The 23,003-nt window shown below is 37.0% G+C and overlaps 1 protein-coding gene across 8 annotated transcripts in view; it reads right to left on the reverse strand.

The window, feature by feature from the left end:
* The window catches only part of TMEM161B (transmembrane protein 161B), a 71,309-nt gene extending 49,054 nt beyond the window's left edge, over window positions 1-22,255 (reverse strand). For 3 of the 8 annotated variants that reach the window (XM_027606402.1, XM_027606398.1, XM_027606404.1), the window contains exons 1-2: window positions 22,119-22,156; window positions 3,180-3,283 (exon numbers count right to left, since the gene is read on the reverse strand). Coding sequence is in view for 2 of the 8 variants with exons in the window: in XM_027606396.2 (XP_027462197.1) it covers window positions 3,180-3,283; window positions 22,119-22,121 (107 nt within the window). In the remaining 6 variants the exon portion in view is untranslated. Of the gene's footprint in view, window positions 1-3,179; window positions 3,284-22,118 lie in introns of those variants that run through there. The other 5 variants (XM_027606396.2, XM_027606397.2, XM_027606401.1 and 2 more) reach the window with 4 other exon arrangements.
* Window positions 22,256-23,003: the final 748 nt, after the last annotated feature.

A 23,003-nucleotide genomic window follows, 5' to 3' on the forward strand; every position in this document is an offset into this window, starting at 1 on the left:
AGCCAACAAGTCCAAAGAAGCACAGACTCCCAAAGTCACCACTTCAAGGACAGCTGAACCCTTAAAATATCATTTTGTGAAGAATCTACCTGGAGAGGTGCCCAACCCCTTCCTGACTGTCCCATCTGACCCTGAATCCCACCTGGGGAACTGGAATGAGAAACTAAGTTCAGACACTGAGATTTCTGAGGCCCTAACATACCACAAAACCCATTTCCTCTGCTACCTAGTTCAGGGTACAGATCCAAACAGGATAACAGAAATAAAAATTTTTATCAATATTAAGTTTTATAATAATGTAAAAGCAATATTAATAGAATTAAACCAGGGTGACGAAAAAAAAATACAGATATACAACACTAACAGCAATATACATTATTTAACAAGACCTAGGAAACTTATTTTTTTATATTAAAAATCAACAGGCTGCTAATATAAAAGCAAAACTGTTGATTCCTTCAAGGTATGACTTCTTCAAGTAAATGGCAGGAGGCTTACTCATTAAGTAGAAACATAAAAAAAATCCAACAGCACTTTAAACCTTCCATTAAAAAAGACAAAGATTGATGAGAGATATGGACATAAATTTATATGACACAAAAAGACAAGCCATATCTGTTAAGAAAAATATGAGTATTTATTTACAATATGAAGATATGATACTGGTGGGACAAATATTAGGACGATAGATACAGAACCTAAAAACATGTCTCTTCTGTCATACTCATGATTAATCTATCATGGAATCTACATATCTATTCACTTTAATAGTTCTATTCAATAGTTCCATTCAATATAGTCACTCCCAAGCCATGAGCCTCACCCCTTAAATTCCTTTAAACATTTTATAGATGATAAAGAATGCCCTCAGATCTTTCTCTTTCTTAAACTCAACAGCATCATAAGATTTAAAATGCAAACGGTCATTTCTGATCAAAATTTTTACATGAGCAATTTAGAAGGCATTTTACTTTTTATCAATATTAAAACAGTATAATTTCATATCATAAAAGGATGATATAACAATAATTATGCCAAAAGGATAAAATCAATGATCTGATTCAACAGTTAGGCAACATTTAGCAATTTGACTTCATGACCTAACAATTTCAGGATTAACATTAAAGAAAGATAGATGATCTTAAAAACAACACAGGAAAAGAAATGGATTATAGCAGAAAAGTTAACTATTACTAGAAAATTCTGATTGCTATCCTTGGAACCTGATTTGGAATTAGAAACAGCATTAAACACTAAAGTTAATCTGTTTACAAAAGCAAATCAGGGTCACAAAAAATTAACTTCATGTTTATTTTTACCTCCCCCTCAAATTAGTAGTATTTTATGAAAGTCTTGTCAAGAAAGCAGAGATTTTTATTATAATACATAATTCTAATAGTAACAAAGAGAAAAGAATTAGGTTTTCAATCTCTGAAGTTTAGCTTTTACTGGTGCATGTAAGTTTTATAGAAACAAATGGAAAGCAGATTAGGTAAAAACATGGAAATTGCTTATACCCTAAAATGAAACAAGACTGCCCAGATCTTTAGAGCCAGTAAGAGATCTGGAAGTCTCACTGGAGACTCATCATAGTCTATAAACATGGAATTCTTCAGTAGAAAACAAGTTACCTTAACATATTTTTATGTAATTTATTACTTCAGATTCCATTTATTTAGAATGAATGATAATTTGCCTACCTGATGTTTATCCTTTCATGATCTACAGAAAGGGGTTTGATAAGCAAAAAAGTAAACAAGACTACATAAGGCATAAGACTACACAATTAAAAACTAGTTGCAGATGACTAATTTTTTTCTCTTATAAATACTCTTTATAGAGGTTTTCAACTTCACTAAAACTTTAGTCATTATTTACTTTGCTAATAAAACATGTTTTTAGGGGTGCCTGGGGTGGCTCAGTTGTTAAGCGGCTGCCTTTGGCTCAGGTCATGATCCCAGGGTCCTGGGATGGAGCCCCACATTGGGCTCCCTGCTCAGTGGGAAGCCTGCTTCTCCCTCTCCCACTCCCCCTGCTTGTGTTCCCTCTCTTGCCATCTCTCTGTGTCAAATAAATAAAATCTTTAAAAACAAAACACGTTTTTAAACAGCTGTTCTCTCTCATATTCCATACATGTATGCGTGGGTGTGTGTGTGTGTGTATCAGTGGTCAAAAATATTTTTAAGCAATCCAAGTATTTTTCTATATTTAAACGATATGAAAAAAGTATGAAGCATAAAGAATATTAAACTAGAAAATAAATTCTAATGGAAATTTAGCTTTGTGGATAGAACGGCCTTGAACTAATAATAAAGGCTTATTATTAGTCTTGCAGTGTATAAAATCATTAGGAGGATAAGAGCTATTAATTGTTTTCTAAGTCCAAAAGGTCTAAACAAAAGAAAATGGACCTACAAATCAGTAAACAGAATTTGGCTATTTACTGGAGATGAATAATTAGATAAAACTATAGACATGGTACCAAATCTACAACTTACCTTTCATAATTGCACAGGATTTTGCCAAGTATTTCTATATGCAATTTTCCTGCATTTGTGTCATATCCCCTAAATTCAACTTCCTTACTTTCGATTTTATTATTTTGTTGTAAAAATATCAGCAAGGAAACTTAGCTCCTTTGTGGAAGGATTAGGAATAGTAGTAAGGTTATAGTGTAGTAGACAAAATTAAAACCATACAAAGTAACTTTGCCTCCTCCTTGTCAAGTTAAAGTTTAAAATTCTTTGCAGTAAAACAAAGAACCCCTAATTCTCATAATAAACTCTCAACTGAGTCACCAATAATAGAGCATACACTCTCACTCATTTTTTTCAGCAACAGTGAAAATATTTAAACACTTCAATGTATAGTCTCATCCCCTTGTTGACCAACCTTTTAAGAAGGTAACTACAGGAAAGTTATTTGGTATTTTCATTGACCATGGACAAAAGGGGACAGGAAGGAGGGAGGAGTGAATTCTTGACCATGATCCAATTACCTTTATACTAAAAAAATAAAACTACTAATATCTAAAGTAAGAAAAATAAGGAAGCTAGATTTTTCTCAGAACTTTCTTTTTGGCATGTTTTTAAAAAATAGGAATTCATACTTAACTTCTGGGAAATCAATCAGCCTGATATTTGAAAGTGCCAGACACAATTAGCCTAACTTTGCCTTACCTGCCATTACAGAGTAGCCATCGAGCAAGAGAATAGTGAGGTATAATCTTCTGCATGACACTGGCCATCACCATGGTAACGACCAGCTGTATACCTATCACACCCTGTATAAAACAAACAAACAAGTTTAACAATGAATGAATTTAGATTTGAGGACACTGGTGGAAAACTTTCTATGCATTCTGAAAATTATACCTGAAAAAAGATGAGTTTACTGTTAAAATACATATTATTCTGGCATTTAAGCATTTCAAAACCACATGTTTAAACTTAAAACATTTGATCTCACAATCTTCTACAAATTACCCGAGGGTAACATCCATTTTAATAAAAGTTAAATGAGTTAGCATGCACATTTAAAATCAATTCCCAAGAAATGTTCTCCATTATTTAAGGGTATCAAAATGAAGTGAAAAGTAGTGATCTTTTTCATCTTTCTCCAAACTTACTCTATTCAACACACTTAAAACATTAGTTTGGCAAGCTTTAAAAGTATGCCCTACCTTTTACTTCTAAGGTGGTACTGATAATTAAATGATTAAGTGAATGATTAAAGAACATTAACTATAGTAAGTGTGATGACAGAACTGGCCTGAAAGTCATTAGAAAAAAAAAAATTGGGGCGCCTGGGTGGCTCAGTCGTCAAGCATTTGTCTTCGGCTCAGGTCATGATCCCAGGGTCCTGGGATCGAGCCCCACATTGGGCTCCCTGCTTCGTGGGAAGCCTGCTTCTCCCTCTCCCAGTCCCTCTGCCTGTGTTCCCTCTCTTGCTATGTCTCTGTCAAATAAATAAAATCTTAAAAAAAAAAAAATTAACTCATGATGTCATCACCAACTTCCAGTGGGTAGGCCTTCAACAATGTCCAAAAACCTCCTTAGTTTACTCTCATTATTCCCTCCCTGTTCTCTGTGATAACTAATTCAAAACCTTCCCCCATCTCCTCACACCTCCAACCTCCCTTTCTAACTCTCGATTCAGTAGAGGACATCTTGTACTTCACAAAGAAAATATACAGCATCGGGGTGCCTGGGTGCCTCAATCAGCTAAGCATCTGACTCTTGATTTCAACTCAGGTCATGATCTCAGGGTTGTGAGATCGAGCCCCATGTGGGGCACCCTGCTCAGCAGCGAGTCTTCCTGAGATTCTCTCTCCCCCTCTGGCCCTCCTCCGACTATCAAATAAATCTTAAAAAAAAAAAGAAAAGAAAAGAAACACCATCAAATGAGAACTCTCACTTGCTACCAACAAGCTCACAATCATTTGTATCTGCACCCATCTTTTCCTGCACCCTCTAGAAATAACAGAACATCTTCTACACAAATCCCTGCATCTGTGCTTCAGAGTCCATCCTCTCTTGATTTTCAGGAACCTCAACCACTGAATAGTTTACTTACTATATTTTCTTTAATCTCTTCTGTATCTGAATCCTTCCTACCAGCTTTGTAGCATTTGTCTCTCTCATCTTTCTGAAATAAAACAGTAATTTTCCCTCATTCTATAGCCCTCCTCCTTTATATTCGTAGCTACTTGACAAAAGACTTGTTTTCACTATTTCTATGTTCTTATGCCCCCACACAGTTCCCATTTGACTTGTGCTTCAGCCCATTCCACTGAAACATCTACCATCAAGATCACTTCATCTCGCCAAATAACCTTTCCTTATCTTAAATCACAGCAATATCCCACAAGGTCTACCACATGCCTAGCTTTACTCACACCATGACAATCAATTCTTCAAACTCCTCTTTGCTACCTCTTCCCTCTATCCAAGCAGTCCAAAAATAAAGTTGAATTCCTACCTCAAACCTAATATACCAAAAAAGTACATAAAAAAATATAAAAGTGTTTAAAAAGAAGTAGTATAGAGTACAGGTTTAAGAGCATGGATTCTAGACCCAAACTGCCTGGGAAAGAATCAGCCATCTACTAGTTGCATGACTTTTCACAGGTTATTTAAACATTTTGTACCTCTATTACCTTTCCTATAAAATAAAGCTACTAATTCAACCTACCTAACTTGGTTAGGAATTATGCCTGATACAGAGTAAGTTCAATATGTATTAGTACTATTTGTTGTTATTGTCATTGTTATTACCACTATTGTAAGATAACTTTTTTAAGTTTTTACTTTAAGTTTTTAAATTTCAAGACAGAGAAGTTGTTTCAAAAAACGACAAGTCTCCTAAGTGATAAAAGACCAAAAAATAAGTAGAAAAAAATCAAATTTCATTGATTATAACAAACTGTTCAACTGACTGTTCATCACTGTAACAAATGTACTACTCTGGAGTGAACTGGTGATGGGGGGGTGGGGAGGAGGTGGGGGGCCGTGGGTTGAGCATATACAAGGAAAGGGTATACAGGAACTTTCTTGTACTTTCCATTAATTTTGCTGTGAACCTAAAACTGCTCTAAAAAATAATTAATTAAAAAAATCAAATTTCTGTAATAGAGAATATAAATAATGTCAAATGACTAGCTGGGAAACGGCATTTGTAACTCACATCATAAAGGGATAATTTCCTTATACTATAAATAGCGAGTTCTTATAAATCAACAACAGTACTCTCCCCCTCCCACCCACTCCCCATTCTGCAGGAGATATGTTCCAAGACCCCCTGTGAATAACTAAAACCTGGGATAGTATCAAATTCTATATAGACAATGTTTTTTTATTTCCTTTGAGCTTTTCCTTTTTAAAAAAAATTTAAACTCAAATTAATTAACACATAATGTATTACTGGTTTCAGAGGCAGAGGTCAGTGATTCACCAGTCTTATTTAACACCCAGTGCTCATCACATCACATGCCCTCCTTGAAGTCCATCACCCAGTTTCCCCATCCCCCCACCTCCTTCCCCTCCAGCAACCCTCAGTTTGTTTCCTATGGTTAAGAGTCTGTTATGGTTTGTCTCCCTCTGATTTCATCTTGTTTTATTTTTCCCTCTCTTCCCCTACGATCCTCTGTTTTGTTTCTTAAATTCCACAATGAGTGAGATCATATAACTGTCTTTCTCTGGTTGACTTATTTCGCTTAGCTTAATATCCTCTAGTTCCATCCAGTTGCAAATGGCAAGATTTCATTTTTTTGATGGTTGAGTAGTATTCCACTGTATATACTATGGACTCTTTCCATAGTTTGGCTATTGTGGACATTGCTGCTATAAACACTGGTGTGCAGATGCCTCTTCGGATCACTACATTTGTATCTTTGGGATAAATACCTCATAGTGCAAATGCTGGGCTGTAGGGTAGCTCTATTTTTAACTTTTTCAGGAACCTCCTTACTGTTTTCCAGAGTGGCTACACTAGCTTGCATTCCCACCAACAGTGTAAGAGGGTTCCCCTTTCTCCACATCCTCACCAACATCTGTCCTTTCCTGACTTGTTAATTTTAGCCATTCTGACTGGTGTGAGGTGGTATCTCATTGTGGTTTTGATTTGAATTTCCCTGATGCCAAGTGATTGAGCATTTTCTCATACACAATGTTTTTTTTCTATACATACATACCTACAACAAAGTTTAATTTATAAATTAGGCTCAGTAAGAGACTAACAATTGTTAGTAACAAAATAGAAGAATTAAAACAACATACTGTAATAAAAGTTAAATCAATGTGTTCTCTCTCTCAGAAGATATCTTACTATACTATCGTCATCCTTCTTATGATGATGTAAAATGATAGAATGCCTACGTGATTAGATTAAGTGAGATGAATGTCATAGGCACTGTGACATAGTATTAGGTTACTACTGACCTTCTGATGGTATGTCAGAAGGAGAATCATCTGCTTCCAGACCATGGTTGACCATAGGTAACTGAAACCATGGAAGTGAAACCACAGACAGTGGGGAGGGAGGAGGGTAACTACTGTACTAGAAGACCAAATGCCTAATTTAGAAATGAGTAAAAAATATGAACAGACAGTTCTCCAAAAAAAGAAAGTAAAAAATGGCTCTTAAACAGGACTGTTTTTAAAATGCTTTTGAAACCTGTCTCAACCCTGGTTTTACTGTGGATATTTTACTGCCTTATATTCTACCAGTTGGGTTAAAGTTCAGACCACTTTTGTATTCACCTAACATCAAAGGTTATATTTTTACCTTTCTACTTTCACATTTCCTATCACTTGAATTTACTATCCTATTTTCTGTGTAGTTTGTGATAGAAATTCTGCAATCTCCATACAATGAATGCCATTACAAAGAACTCTTTCAGGCAAAACAAGACCAAGAAATATATTAACAAGTATGTCAGAAGGTTGGTTTATTTGAGATTATAGACTAAAAAGCAGAAGATAAGTTTTTAGTCAGGGAAAGTTTTGTGGACAAAGTGAATCTCAATCCAGTCTTTAAAGCAATAAGTGATAGTATCACAGAATCTTCAAGGTCATCTAGTACAATCTCTCACAAACATATATACCAGTTTATTAGAGTGTAAACTCCTTAATACCAGAAATCATATCTTAGTCATATCTAATAAATGTTACAGGTTAAATGGCATTTCAGAAAGACCAATACGGAAAATATATATGATGGAATGTGATGAACTGGGGAAGTGAGATATTTTGCTCAACTCTCTCCTCTTACTCCAAATCACTGAGCATATCACTAGTAGACACAGTATTGAAGATGTAAATCATGTGAAAGTAAAAAACAAAAATAAGCAAACTGGATTAAAATTAGGACTATCAACTAGGTTTCTGCAATGACCCAGACCAGAAATAATGAAGCTTTAAATTACAGTGGTATTGGGCGCCTGGGTGGCTCAGTCGGTTAAGCATCTGCCTTCAGCTCAGGTCATGGTCCCAGGGTCCTGGGATTGAGCCCCAGCGGGGAGCCTGCTTCTCCCTCTCCCTCTGCCTGCCGCTCCCCCTGCTTGTGCTCGCACTCTCTCTCTCTCGTCAAATAACAACGTCTTTTTAAAAAAATAATAAATAAAATAAATTACAGTGGTATCTTTGGTACTCAGAAGAGAAAAGCATTCTGAAGATCTTGCTGCAGAATTCAGAGGCTTATCAAATATGGTGGCAAAGGAGGAATTAATAACCACCCCAAAAAATGCAAACACCAATCTCAATGTAGTAGTTAACGTTTGACTAAAAAACTGTTCAAAGCAAAAATGTAACCTCATAACATTCCTTTATTATGCCACTTCCACCTTTTTAAACAAAGTTAGAAACATTTTCTCAAAGCCTCATCTATATACTGTGCTAAACACATTATTGTATGTATTCTTCCGACTTTCTAATAGTAGACAAATCTTTTCTAGAATGTATCTAATCTTTTAGAGAGGTAAAATTATGTGGAAACTATTTCACCAAAGTTACCCTTTTCGTATATACTGACTACAGATTTTCAAAATGGCAATCATTTTACAGAATTATATATTATCAATTTAATATACTAGGAATTCTAAATTTAGACCAACTTTTGAGACATTACTATGAAATTAGCAATTACAGCGTACATTCCAGGGATTAACATATTAAAATATAAAAAGTATTCATTAAGAGACACACAATTTGAAATTTAAAAACAAACCATTCTAACAACCTGTCTTCACTGCCCAACTTAGCACCTACGTATGCCCAAGTTTATACAAAAGCAGAATTTTTGAATTGTCTAACTTAAAAATAAAATTTCCTGAATATTTCCCTTTTTTTTAATTTTTAAGGATTTTATTTATTTGACAGAGAGAGAGGGGGAGCACACGCACAGGCAGGGGGGAGTGGCAGCAGACGGAGAGGGAGAAGCAGGCTCCCCACGGAGCAGGGAGCCTGGTACAGGGCTTGATCCCAGGACCCTGGGATCATGACCTGAGCCAAAGACAGCCACTTAACTGACTGAGTCACCCAGGTGCCCCAAATATTTCTCTTTTTTTTTCTCATTTTTAATTAAAGAGAATGATTAAATAAATTTGACCATAAACAACCATATATTTCACAACAGGAAACTGTTAAACTGTGCAGAGACATAGTGAGGCTACAAAGTCCATCATGGCTGAAGACTCAAACATAACCATATGGATCATTGACTCAAGCAGCCTTAATAATGTATCAAAACAATAACTTGACCAAAGAGATGGTTTCTGTCTAGATTCATTGCCCCTAGGCCCTGATTCCCTTGATAACTATAACTGGGAAAAGTCATTTATGAAATAGCTCATAAGCACCCAAGAAGGGTGAAACACTAGGGCAACTTAGGTTTCAACCTTTCCATATCTATTAACCTGAGGCCATGAAGAGCAAGATAAAATTATTTGCCTTTAAGTCTCTAGAAGAATAATCATTTCAGTTTTTGTCAGTAATCATTTCTGGGTAGGTTAAAAAAGTTCTTATCAAGGAAGATTAAACAATCCTCCAAGAAATAAAATATATCAGATATCAACATTTTATCTTACTTGTCAATATTGAAAATAAAATTCCCAAAACTTAAATATAAGTGCTACAACTTTAAAATTCAAATTTGGAATACCTTGTCAGACTCAGTGGAGTTGACATTTTTTTTTGTTTCATTAAACTAGCTCTCCTGCTGACAGACTGAAACAAAGCACACACTGTTTACCATTAGGAGGCATATTTGCATATATACTTGGGACTCAGACCAGCCCAAATGATTTCAAGTATAATCTCCCTGAATAAGTTAGAAGAGAGAAAAAGGAAAGAGGATATTACCTGTATAGGCTGCTTTTAGACAACAGGCTAGAGCAATGGAAAAGAGTCCAGAGAGACCACCAAGCTGAATGTGAACAGGCTCATTAAGCACCCACCTCAAAACAACTGCAAGCCCTAACTGACCAATTACAAGCAAGCACAGTTCCTAAGATTCCCCCAAAAGGGGAAAATTCCGTATGTCCTCATACTTCCTTGCTTTGCCCTAAAAATGCTGGCCCTCACAACAGCCTAGTCGCAGACAGTCTCTGCTCTGCTGTCTCTCCCACTGGTGAATTCTTTTAGGGTCTGTGCTGCTGGCCCCCATCCACTCTGGACACCGGGCCATCCGATCAGAGCACCCCCATTACCTAATGACCTTCCTATTTTTTGTCTCTTGACTGTTTAAGTTTTAGTGATAGCTAAACGTGTTGAGATAGACTTAACGACGCTCAAATAATTTAAAGGTCTAAGTTTTATTTCAACCTAGATTTACATAAAACTTAGAATTCACACTTTGAGCACTTAAACCATCTCTGAACAATTTACAAATGAGGAAATCAGGGTTCAAACAACGAAGATCAAAGTTACAGATTTATCCAAAACTCAGACCCTTAATTTCCAACCTAATGTTTTTTCCACTAAATCAATTCAGTGCATTCAATTAACATTTGATGAGCAACAAAGTACACGTGCTAATCATTGGATCACTCAAACGCAATAGGGAGAAATAACACAGTCCCTGCCACCAATGAGCAGCCAGGGAACTAGGAGAGTAAATGGGACCATTATGACACAAAATGAGAGGATAGACAGAAGATTCTGAGAACACAGCAAAATGAGAGAGAGAGAGAGAAAATTATTAAGAGGAAAAAGCTGTGAAAGGACATTTTGGAAAAAGGTAAAGCCTAAGTCAAGACCCAATGAACTCAGTCTGGTGAGCCATCAAAATGAAAGGGGTTTAGAATATAATCTGAAAGCTACAGGAAACCCATGAAAAGTAGTATCAAATCAGTATTTAAGAAAAATCCCTCTGAAGAGCATGTAAAGAATGGATGAGGGCTAACTCAGCAGCATTAAGACAGTTAAGCTCAGGCATGAGAGGAAGAGCTGTGCTAAACATAGTAGCAGTACATAGTGTCTTTTACTTTGGTGCTAAGAGCTATATATCATGCGACAAATGAGTTAGGGTCTCACTCAAACAATGCTAAAATCATGTAAGTCCAACTCATGTCACTATAGAAATTATTTGTATCTATATATAGTAAAAGCAAACAAAAATTTAATTTACAAGTATAGGCTGCCTGCCTAACATACATCCATTATCTTGCTGGCTGTTATCAGGAACTTGGCAAAGTAATTTTGTGTTTCACTGACTATTATATCCCAAATACTTAGCGCAGTGACATTTAGAATAGTTCAAGGCACATAAAAGGGCATTTGTTATTTGTTGAACGAATGAATGAAAGGCACAAAAGAATCAGTCTTAACTTAAAATCCAAGATTATCATACTAGGTAACAACAAATACATTAAGGCAATATTGCAGCATAAAATTGCATAGTACTATGAACAAAACTTATAAAAATTGAAAAAACTGAATATGAAAGTTTTGAGTAGATGAAACCTAACATGAAAACTGAAATCAGAGGTGAAGAATAAAAGAAAGGGAATTCCAGGTTAAATGACAAACAGAGTAACCATGGGATAGTGAAAATCCTAGCTCAACCAAAGCAAACTTTAGTATTATATGGCAAAGAACTGTGAGAAATAAGATGAAAACAAAATTTTACATTGTTGAGTCTTTATAACCAAGAGAACAAATTTAGCTGAGGTGTTTAAAAAGATCACCTTGGAAGACTTTTAAGCAGAGGTACGAGGATGAAATACTGCAAGTAACATATATGAAAAATGAGATACAGCAATATATTTAATCAATGAAAGAGAAAACCTAAGACTAAGGTAGAAGCAGTTGAAACTAGGAAAAAAAAAAAGATAAAAGTATGCAAGAAGAAAAAAAAAAGATAAAAGTACGTAAGAAGGAAACCAATCAGATTAACTCTGAGTGTGACTGAACATGAAAGAAAACAACGGTAGAATAAAAATGAGGAATATCTCAAAGATTATTTCAGGATGTTTTAGTCAGAGTGACTGGTAGACTCCTACAGCCACTGGGCAGGAAAACTGTAGACTGAAGGAAACTCAAGATGTGTACTAACAAGCCTTAGGTAGGTCTTCCAAGGACAGCAACTTGGCTACATCCTCAGCTTTTTCAGAACACAAAAAAATACATGCTTTGCTGGTACAATCAATCTATATGAAACTGACAATAATCAAGTTGTAACAATTTTATCAACTAATTTACAAGGAAGCAAACTATCAAGTGGATCAGATGTTCAAGTTCATTAAGTGTTCCACTCACTGGATTACTGTCTTAATGATCCTTTGGAGGTCAAATTTTAAGTAGGCTGCTTGGTGAGTAGTAATTTATTTTTATTTATTTATTTATTTATTTATTTATTTAAGATTTTATTTATTTACTTTGAGAGTGAGTCCATGATAGCTAGCAGAGGAAGGGGGATGCGGGATGCACAGCGGGAGGGAGAGAGAGAATCCCAAGCAGACTCTGCGCTGAGCACAAAGCCCCAGGATTGATCCCATGACCAAATCAAAAGTCGGACACTCAACCAACTGAGCCACCCAGGCTCCTCAAGGGAGGTAATGATTTAGATCAAAGAGTAGCACTGAGGGATAGCTCCTTCAGGCAGTGCTAAAGTTTAAAAAAAAAAGAAAGAAAGAAAAAGAAATATACAGAATAGCTAGAGTGTGAAATACTCTCAACCCTAAATAGTTCTAGATAAATACATTCAATTCTGGCTGAAACTTCTAGATTTTCAACCGATAAAACTGCATTCCAACTGACACTCTTTCCTTAGATAAAAACCTATCTAAAAATTATTCTATCTTTTGATATGTAAATACCACTGCTTTAGCTACCATCTAATCTGCCTTAGGTCTTAGAACCAATCCAAATCTAAATTCAAGGTGAGGGAACAACTTGTACCTTTCATCATGTAATTTTATCAAACTCTTTTAAGTGTTAACCACCCCTAACTGCCACCTACAAATTATACGTGATAAGTGGTATGGTAGAGGTCAATGCGGAGTTATGGGAGCACTCCAAGAAAGGCAGTGATTAAATCTAAATGGGAGCACTGCGAAAGACTGGTTCACAGAGGTGACATCTGAACTTACAAGGTTAAATAAGTATCCCACTCTCACAGAAGAGTAAAAAAAGTTCAGACAGATATACCCACCTGTACAAAGAGAGTAAATGGCATGATCCAAAATAATGAGCAATTCCACATGCTGTAGACTTTGATATGGACTGCACACAATGGACTTTTCTGCAGGTACTTAGAAATAAGTCCAAGATTTTAAGACTGGAATGAACCAAATCAAATGTATTTTGGAAAGGTAACTGCCACTATGGTGGAAAATTAAAGTGAAAAGTTAAAAGTAACTGGAAGCAAAGAGGTAAATTAGAAGTCCTTTGAAATAGTCCAACCAACACCATAAGAGCCTAAACTAAAAGAGCTTCAAAAACAAGAGCAAAACCAGGAGTGCCTGGCTGGCTCAGTCAGTGGAGTGTGCAACTCCTACACACATTGTTTTGAGTTTAAGCCCCACACTATGCATTGAGTTTACTTAAAAAAAAAAAAAAAAAAAGCTAAACCAAAACCAAAAAATTAAGAGTTTTAGAGAAAAAAGGGAATTAGGCATACCATTAGTAAGTATCTCTGCAAGGACTGTATCATCCGCTGATAAGGATAAAACTTAAGTGATTATGTAGAGATAAAATGAAAATAACGAACACAATTATTCTTTGGAGAAAGTGAGCAATAAGAAGAAAAGCTGTTGGATACTAGAATGATGGACATACAAAAATATATTTAAAAATATATCTTCATAATGGGGAAAATATACATGCTTAAGGCAAAAGGGAAGGAACCAATGTTTGGGGGGTGGTGAATATTCTAGAAAGAAGTTTGTGGGAATTTAATCACTTAAGAATCAGAAATAAATGAGACTAAAGGTGTTAAGCTGAAAAAACTTTGAGACTTTGTCCTACTGAAGAGAAGCACAAATAGGTATAGAGATGTATTAAATTTAAAAACCGAGTGGACCAAGTTTGAGAGACCTTGAAGAATAACAACATCAGGGTCAGGATCTTGGCAATGTGACTGAGAAGAGGTCTAGAAACTCAGGAAGAAAGGTCTGATAAACTTATACATGTGGATGACTGACAGACCCAAGCTGTTTTTTTAAAAAATGATTACTTCCAGGAGGGTCTTCAATAGGATTGAGGGCTGTCTAGATTTAATCGAGATAGGAAATCCTTCCACATAATGCCAAAGCAGGTAAAAGCAGCATAAAACAATCATGAATAGTCAAGGAAAATCTTGCCCATAGACCATTTCTAGAATCTTAGGGTTCATTATGTGGTTGGTCTACCCTGGTTTTTATCTGGTTTTATAATATAGCTCCAGCCCTTCCAGACAGTAAACAGGTCTGAAAATAAGAAAAGGAAAACTTTGCTAAATAAAATGAAAATAACAAAAGGTTTTGAGAGAACACAAGCTAAAGATCACCTATTAATATAAATTTACTAACTGAATTATATGAAATCAGATATTTGACTGTTTTGACCTACAAAAAACAGCAATTTCATATACTTCGAAGTAATACTACCAAAAGAATTATATAAATGAGAAGGTAAAATAAGAGAAAGAAAACTGTAAAACACAATTATCAACAGCTCTGATTTGAATTCAAGCATTTTCAAATTTAATTGCTTACAGAATTTGTTTGGCGTGCCAGCATCACATTTCACTGCACAAAATATGTTTTTAATTCTTTAAAGTAAAAAATATGAGCAGAAATGTTTGCCATTTGCCAACTCAGAATAAGAAATTTAACGTACTTTAAGGTCAAAAATCAAAAGCCCTCAATAAAATGCCTTGGTACATCCTAAATATCTTAATTAGACAAACATGGTAGAAGAATGCATCAATTTGATCTAACTATACTCAAAAACAACTGCTCCAGATTTCCTGCTTAAGATGATGATATAAAACCATTCCTTGGAATTTGAATAAATATAGAAATAAACTTAAGACATTTTCTTTGATATAAATTGATAAGGCAAAGTGGAAGACCAACAACAAACAGGACAAGAATACTTTTTCACAACAATAGTGGGCATTTTAATGAAATATAACTCATTAACTATTTCAACTATTAGTGCTGAAATTAACAGTTGTTTATTTTAAAAGATAATTTTCCAGTTACAGTAGGTTGAGTGAATTATGCAGTATCTCATATAAAGCAATACCAGCCAGTAATTAAAATACTGATGAAGGATGAACTATTTTTAAAGACGTGAACAAGCCACTTCTCCTCTTCCTACCCGTGCATGTTTTATGACAGCACTGATAACTAACAAATAAAAGGTTCAATGGAAGAAGGCATCCCTAAATCTGGTATTTTTCCTTAACTGTATTTTTTGACATTACAGAAAATATCCCTACAGATCTATATCCAAAGCTCTTAGTCAAAACTAATAAATTTATATTTGACATTTATAAATCATCTACTTTAGACCAATTCCTACCACTCTTCAACATTCACTTCACTTGTAAAATCTTCCTTGTTAAAAAACATATGCACAACTCCAAAGCAGCCTTTATCATGCTCAACTGTGACCAACAATTTGAGGGTCTCTCCCCCATAGAAAATGTATTCATCTCATTTCTACAGCCCTAAACCCACTTCCCAGAGAGTGCCTAACATGGCAGGCTTTCAAGATATGTTGAATATTACCTTTTAGATGAAATAAAAGGATAAAGCATAAACTTGCCCACTGTCCTTCACTGTAAAGTTCCTAATATGTGCTAAGAGTTGAACTTTAACATAAAGAAAATTATTCACTTTAAGATCAACAGACAACATACTATATCTCAGAGAAAGAGATTTATCTATTTCTTCAAGATAATCCTCTCAATTTAACACAATAGGTACATGTTAGAAATCCTTTTAAACTAAAAATTACAACTTTGGTAAGCACACTAATAAAGATTCATCAAACAAATTTAAAATAAAAATTTCAGCTCAACTCTAAATTTTAAGCCATATACAAAAGCCAAGAAAATTTAATGTGCACTCCTAATGGTAACTATTAGAAAGCTGCATTTATTGTAAATATTTTAATGTACTGAATAATTAAACATATTAGAATCAAAGTAGTTCTCTCTGTCACTAATAGCAGTTAGACAAGCCCTCTCTGGGACTCATTCCTTATCTACAAAATGACAAGAGTTGGCAAATGATCTCCAAAATCTTCAACGATTTTATTGTTGATGACTGCAGTATTTTAATTAAATACACAATGGATTGTTGGCATTCACATATTTACCATTTCTAAACCACCTTCAAAGCCTGTGAGGTGTAGTTACTGCTGATAGGAGTATCTTCTTCATAAGGATTAAACGAACTAACATTTATAGAAGTTAAAGTAAATCAGAGCTCCAAGTTGATGTGCAAGAGTACACCTAGCCCACTGCCCAGCATTCTCCCCTCAACAGTGGTGTGCAGGAATTTCTCTCAGAGATCTGTGAATACCAATAGTCGTACAGTTTTGTTTTGTTTTTTAAGTTTATCTCAGATACTTAGCCAATTCTCTCTTATTAAATGATTCATTTTATGATCTGCCATTTTCTCTTATCAAGAGAACTATGAAGACCTTAAATACTTCTGCTACAATTGAGAAGCTCTCTATCAAAACCAAGAATAAGCACTCAATAAAAGTTAAAATCAAGTTAGAAAATAGTGTGAGTCTTAAAGAACTAATGTTATAGTTATGATTTAACATTATAATCAATGTTACCCAAGTTCTCGTCTGTCCCTCCTGATTAGAAAACACATTTAGTTTGCAACTACTTCTAATTCTAGTTAGCATTTGACCTACCCAACCAACTAAGCTGTCTAGTAACAAATGATACAGTGAGGCTTCTTTGTCCTAATGTTAATTAGTCTAATAGGGAAAGGGAGGGGAGAGACAGTAAGCATGAATTTAAACATAATTTAACTACTAATAAAAGCAGAACTTTTCAGGAAAAAAGTCATGGCTTCTCTTTTGAGAAAGACTGTATTCAGAAACAGATAATTCTAGTCATAAACACTCATACTTGAACACATAAACCATAAAGAAACATTTTTAGTCAATCATTTATACTGATCATAAAAATGACCAAAATCTTCTGAAATGATAAAAATATTTAATAAACATTCAACTTAGTGGAATTATGATGGAGCAGAATCCTCCAATGTGACTTTTTCTCTTTAGGAAAAAAAGGCAGGAATACGTATGTATGGGAGCACCTGGGTGGCTCGGTCAGTTAAGTGTCTGCCTTTGGCTCGGGTCACAATTCCAGGGTCCTGAGATGGAGCCCCGCATCATACTCCCTGCTCGGTGCAGAGTTCGCTTTCTCCCTCTCCCTCTAGCCCTCACCCCTGCTTGTGCTCTCATACACTCTCTCATTCTGTCAAATGCATAAAGTAAAAAATCTTAAAAAAAATACACGTGCATGAGCAGATTGGTTTTTCACACTACCTAAAGATTTTTTAAAAATAAATAAAACTTTATAATCAGACATTAAGATCCTGAGTCTCAATATCAAAGTATCAAAAGCTGAAATGATTTCAGATTTTTCTAAATCTTTTGTTTATGGGCAAAACACAAAAGATATTTTAATCTATTTTAACAATGGAATTACTAAGTCTGTTTTATATAACTGAAAGACATGAATGTAAAATCAGGATATTTTGAGTGAATGAGTTGTATTCTCTCAAGAACTATAGTTAAAAGACTAAAAATAGGTGGCATAGGGGCACCTGGGTGGCTCAGGTGGTTAAGCATCCGACTCTTGATTTTGGCTCAGGTCATAATCTCAGGATCCTGAGATCCCCGGGGCAACCTCCACACTCAGCATGGAGTCTGCTTGAGATTCACTCTCTTCCTCTGCCCCTCCCGCCCCTACTCTCTCTCGCTCGCTCTCTAAAATAATCTTTAAAAAAAATAAAAAATAGGTGGCATAAATCAATTAAGTATCACCTACTATTATAGAGGTTTTTGTTTTTAAAAAAGAAACATACTTTCCTGTTCACTATTTGGAAAAATTATTAATATTTAACTTTATAGAAAAAATTACAGAACTACAATTTAAGCTTTGTGCCCAATATTACAGTATTTTTTTAGGGTACAGTTCATAAATATGTACTCATAGATACCAGGCATATATGCTAAACATAGTCATATTTGTTCCAATGTCACCTTTTTTTTTAAAGATTTTATTTATTTATTTGACACAGAGAGAGAGACAGCTAGAGAGGGAACACAAACAGGTGGATTAGGAGAGGGAGAAGCAGGTTCCTGGCAGAGCAGGGAGCCAGATGCAGGGCTCGATCCCAGGACCCTGGGATTATGACCTGAGCCGAAGGCAGACGCTTAACGACTAAGCCACCCAGGCGCCCCCCCAATGTCACCTCTTCATTGAGGCTTTTCCTGAATGCCCTATCTAAAATAACCACCCTAATCATCTTCTATCCCTTACCCTACTTTATCTTTCTTTGTTGCATTTATCACGACCTACATATATTATGTCTCATTTGATTATCATCAGAATCTCCCAGTAAAACATAAGATCCACAGGGGCAGGCTTCTCTGTGTAATAAACACTTATATCCCTGTTGCCAAGAATACAGATATAGCTGACATACAGACAATGCTTAATAAATAATGAATGATTAATACTTTTGAGATAAGAGCATGATTTTTTTTTTTTAAAGATTTTATTTATTTGACAGAGAGAGACACAGCGAGAGCAGGAACACAAGCAGGGGGAGTGGGAGAGGGAGAAGCAGGTCTCACATCAGGGAGCCTGATGTGGGACTTGATCCCAGCACCCTGGGATCATGATCCGAGCCGAAGGCAGACGCCCAACAACTGAGCCACCCAGGCACCCAAGAGCATGATTTTTAAATGTTTGGTGAAACAAAAAGTATTATCATTCCAATCAAAACCAAGAGAATGTTCATTTTACCAGAACTTCAAAGATTTTTTTTTCCTAATTCAAGGGCAGGTGGTACATAAAAAGCAGAAAGACAATTTACAGACAAGTTTATTTCTTCAAAGTTTCTTTGCAGTAAGTTGTATTCATGCTTGACTTAGTAACATGGGCAAAACCATAGCACAATATTAAGAAGATAAAAAATACTCTTTTATTTATTTTAAAGAATTTATTTATTAATTTCTTTGAGAGAAAGAAAGAGTGCCTTTGGCTCAGGTCATGATCTCGGGGTCCTAGGGTTGAACCCCACATCAGGCTCCTTGCTCAGCAGGGAGCCTGCTTCTCCCTCTCCCTCTGCCTAATGCTCCCCCTGCTTGTGCTTTCTGTCAAATAAATAAAATCTTAAAAAAAAAAATCAAAAGGATAAAGAAAAAAGTGGAAATCAGACTAAATTTTATTTAATCAGAAACATGTACATATTCTGAAAAATGTTCTGAAGTCATAGAATCAGAAATGTGAGAGTCAGAAGGTGTTTTAATCTCCACCAAGCCCCACTTCTCTTATCTAAGAGGAAACTGGAACCCTTACCAAGTTGAGTGATTCTGTCAAATTCATATAACAAATAATGGGCAGAATCTGGGTCTTCTGAGTTCAAGTACTACATGCCTTGCATATCATTAGGCCCAAGCAGGGCAAAGGTTCTTTTTTTTTTTAAAAAAGATTTTATTTATTTATTTGAGAGAGAGAGAGAGACACAGCAAGAGAGGGAACACAAGCTGAGGGAGTGGGAGAGGGAGAAGCAGGCTTCCCGCTGAGCAGGGAGCCCAATACGGGACTCGATCTCAGGACCCTGGGATCATGACCTGAGCCAAAGGCAGGCACTCAACAACTGAGCCACCCAAGCGCCCTAGTCCAAAGGTTCTTAATTTAACCAAGCTGTATTCAAAATAAATTCAACCCCTCACTTCATTTAATGGCTAAACCCTTTTTTTTTTTTTTGAGGTATTCCAAGCACTGACCAAACTTGCATATACAGACATCAATTTCATGACTGGGAACACTAAAGTGGAGTTAACACAGAAATGTAAGCAATACCAGAACGGAGTCAACTACCTGGCTGGTAGTTACTGACTTTCTCCAGGTGACATTCTCTTAAGTGACATTTTGAGAAACAGCATTAGTTTTCCTTAACCTAAAACAAAATTACAATTTTGAGATGGCAGGAGATGGGTTCTTCTAGTATTACAGAATACTGGGAATAAATTCACACTGAGCTTCTTTGTGACTATTTTAAGGATTTTTATTATACTTTTCTTCAACTTTTCAGACGAAGAAGTCAAAAACAGAGCTTACATTTAAGAAGTGGAGATCGTGAGTTTTAGTCCAGACTATGCCAAACTATTGTCACCTTAGATAAACCAGTGCTTATTTCTAGACCTCAGATTCTTCCTTATGTAAAATAGGGAGGGTTGGGGGGTGGAGGTGGTTAGGCTAATTATTGTCTTTCGCTCCTTCTCATTCTTCTATTCCCTGTCTTTGTCTAATTTCACTGATCCAAAAGGAAAAAGAAAAAACCTCTTTATGAATACAAAGTGTTATTATTCACTGAGGTTAAACACACACACAGTGCCCAAGAGTCATAGGTTAAGTTAGCTGGTAGAGTGCACCAGAAACCACATTATTTTGAAGTTCTTTTCTTTCACATTAAGTTTCTAAAAGTCATTCAAAAGTCCAACATCAAACACAATAGCTGAACAATGTCAACATTTGGTCCTGAAAAAGCATGGTAGAGGCTAAATTCCAAGACAGACTGCCCTCCGGATGAGAATTTGAAATCTTTTATATGATCAAATAATTGACAACGTTGAACTTTACCAGATCCCTGTGATCTTGGAAAGCAGCAAAGGTTAAGAAATAGCCCCCACACCCTCTGTGTTCTGGAAAGGGTTTACTGCAATGAACCAGGGGTCCCCACAGGACTTAGGTTAAGACTCTAAGATGCCCCACTTGTTTACCTATGACAAGGTCAAAGCCCCCAAATTCCCTTTGCTTCATAAATGACTGAATGAATGGCATGTCCCCATAGATCAACTGGTACAAAATATTTGTTACTCAAATTCTGGGGAAGATCCTCTTTCCCCAGGTTCCTGAATTTTGGCCCACCCTTGTCTGAAGCAGCATAAACTTCCCTGGCCTGAGGGTAAAACAATCTGAGCTACTGTTCAGTGGTACTTCCCTTTCATCTCACTTCCCCACACTTGGTTCTTTCTAGGATTGCTTTACTCCTCCCTAATAAAAAGAAAAACCTTTTTGCTTAACCTTTAAGACTCTTGCGTATCTTACGGTTAGGGCATTCTTCTTATTTCCCCAAGCCCTTGCAATATTCCTTTCCAATAAAATTTCTCCTTACTAAGTCTTAACTTTTCATTTGACACCCTTCCCAATTTCAAATGGGCTGAGTTTTGGGGCGCCTGGGGAGCTGAGTTTTGGGGCGCCTGGGTGGCTCAGTTGGTTAAGCGGCTGCCCTCGGCTCAGGTCATGATCCCAAGGTCTTGGGATCGAGACCCACGTCAGGCTCCCTGCGCAGTGGAGAGCCTTCTTCTCCCCCTCCCTCTGCCTGCTGCTCTCTCTACTTGTGCTCTCTCTCGATCTGTCAAATAAATACTTAACAAAAAGCAAACAAATGGGCTGAGTTTGAAAGATAAGCTAACTTTGCCCTTTCTCTTAGTGACAGGCGCTGATCCTCTACAAAGGGATCCGTTGTGTCCACCTGGAAAAGCTGACGGAATTTATAAGATCTTAAGCTCTTGGCTGCTACCAAGCAGCTGAGAAAAAGAGAGGGACGGAGATGATCAACCCAGCAAGGTCAACTCTGGGACCACCTGGCGCCACACGCCGTACACAGTGAATGGGCCACGAACATTCTGGCTACCTACTCCATACTCCTGGACAGATTTCGCGGTTGGGCAGGGCGGATGCCGCTTCCTCAGGGGCCCAGGAGCTCCGGGACAGGTGGGGAGTCCTGACCCCGTGGTTCATCCCATTGCTCTCGCCCTCTCCATCTTCAGCTAGGCACCCGACTGGCTACCTTCACAGGACTAACCTCCTGGCCCCTAACTTCCCACTGTTGTTACTCCAACCTTCACAGGAGGACTCACCATGGCGCCAAGGACAGGTCGTGGGCCAGACGCCCTGGAGTCCCCGGGACCGTCCTGGACCTTCCCTCCCTACCCTGCAGCCAGGAGCCTCTTAAACAACGCGAGGAAGAGTTTTCCGGCTCTGACGGAAGTTCTGCCCGCGCGGGACAGGAAGTCCCTCCCCTCTCTTGAACGCCGGCGACCCCACGCCACGCAGAGGTGAGGATACGCAGGACGTCCTCTAAGGCCACTTCCGTGGGTGCTAGGTTAGAAGCTAGGGGCGGTGCTGACCTTGAGAGCGCTTGAGGGAGGCGCAGGCGCAGCACAGGTAGGTGGGCGGGCGGCGCGACCCGCGCGGGTGAGGATCCGGAGGTAGGTTGGGTGGTTCGGGCTGGAGCGTGTCCTCTCATTGGGAGGTGATGGAAGCGCAAGTTGATGAACCGGGTGGGAGCCGATCCCAGACGATCAAGTGAAGGAGAAAAACCACAGGCCGTGCTCGTGCTGGGACAACAGTAGTTGCTTAAGCTGAGCCACGCCTTTTTTTTTTTCCCCCCACCTTTTCCTTTTCCAGGCTGACCGTCCTTGGAGACTTCCCGGATCTCCACAGACCTGTCTGTCCCTCTGTCGTCTCTTTTACCTGCTTTAGTGCATCCTAAAGCTCTCCCTTCCTCAAGGCAGTGGAATTTGACCCTGAGACGTTTCTTCACTATTAATATATATATACCAGTGGAAACCAGAAGAACATCTACCAAGATCAGAGAAACGAAGAGGAGAATTCTGCCTGTTGGAAAATACATTCCAATATGGACGGTTTCCTTTTATTAAAAAAAAATATATATATATGTATCATCAGCTGGAAAAAAGTGAAACTCCCATGTACCTCTTAAATTTGTGTTGTTTTTTGTT

This window comes from Zalophus californianus, chromosome 5 (genome assembly GCF_009762305.2).
Source record: "Zalophus californianus isolate mZalCal1 chromosome 5, mZalCal1.pri.v2, whole genome shotgun sequence".
NCBI lineage: Eukaryota > Metazoa > Chordata > Mammalia > Carnivora > Otariidae > Zalophus > Zalophus californianus.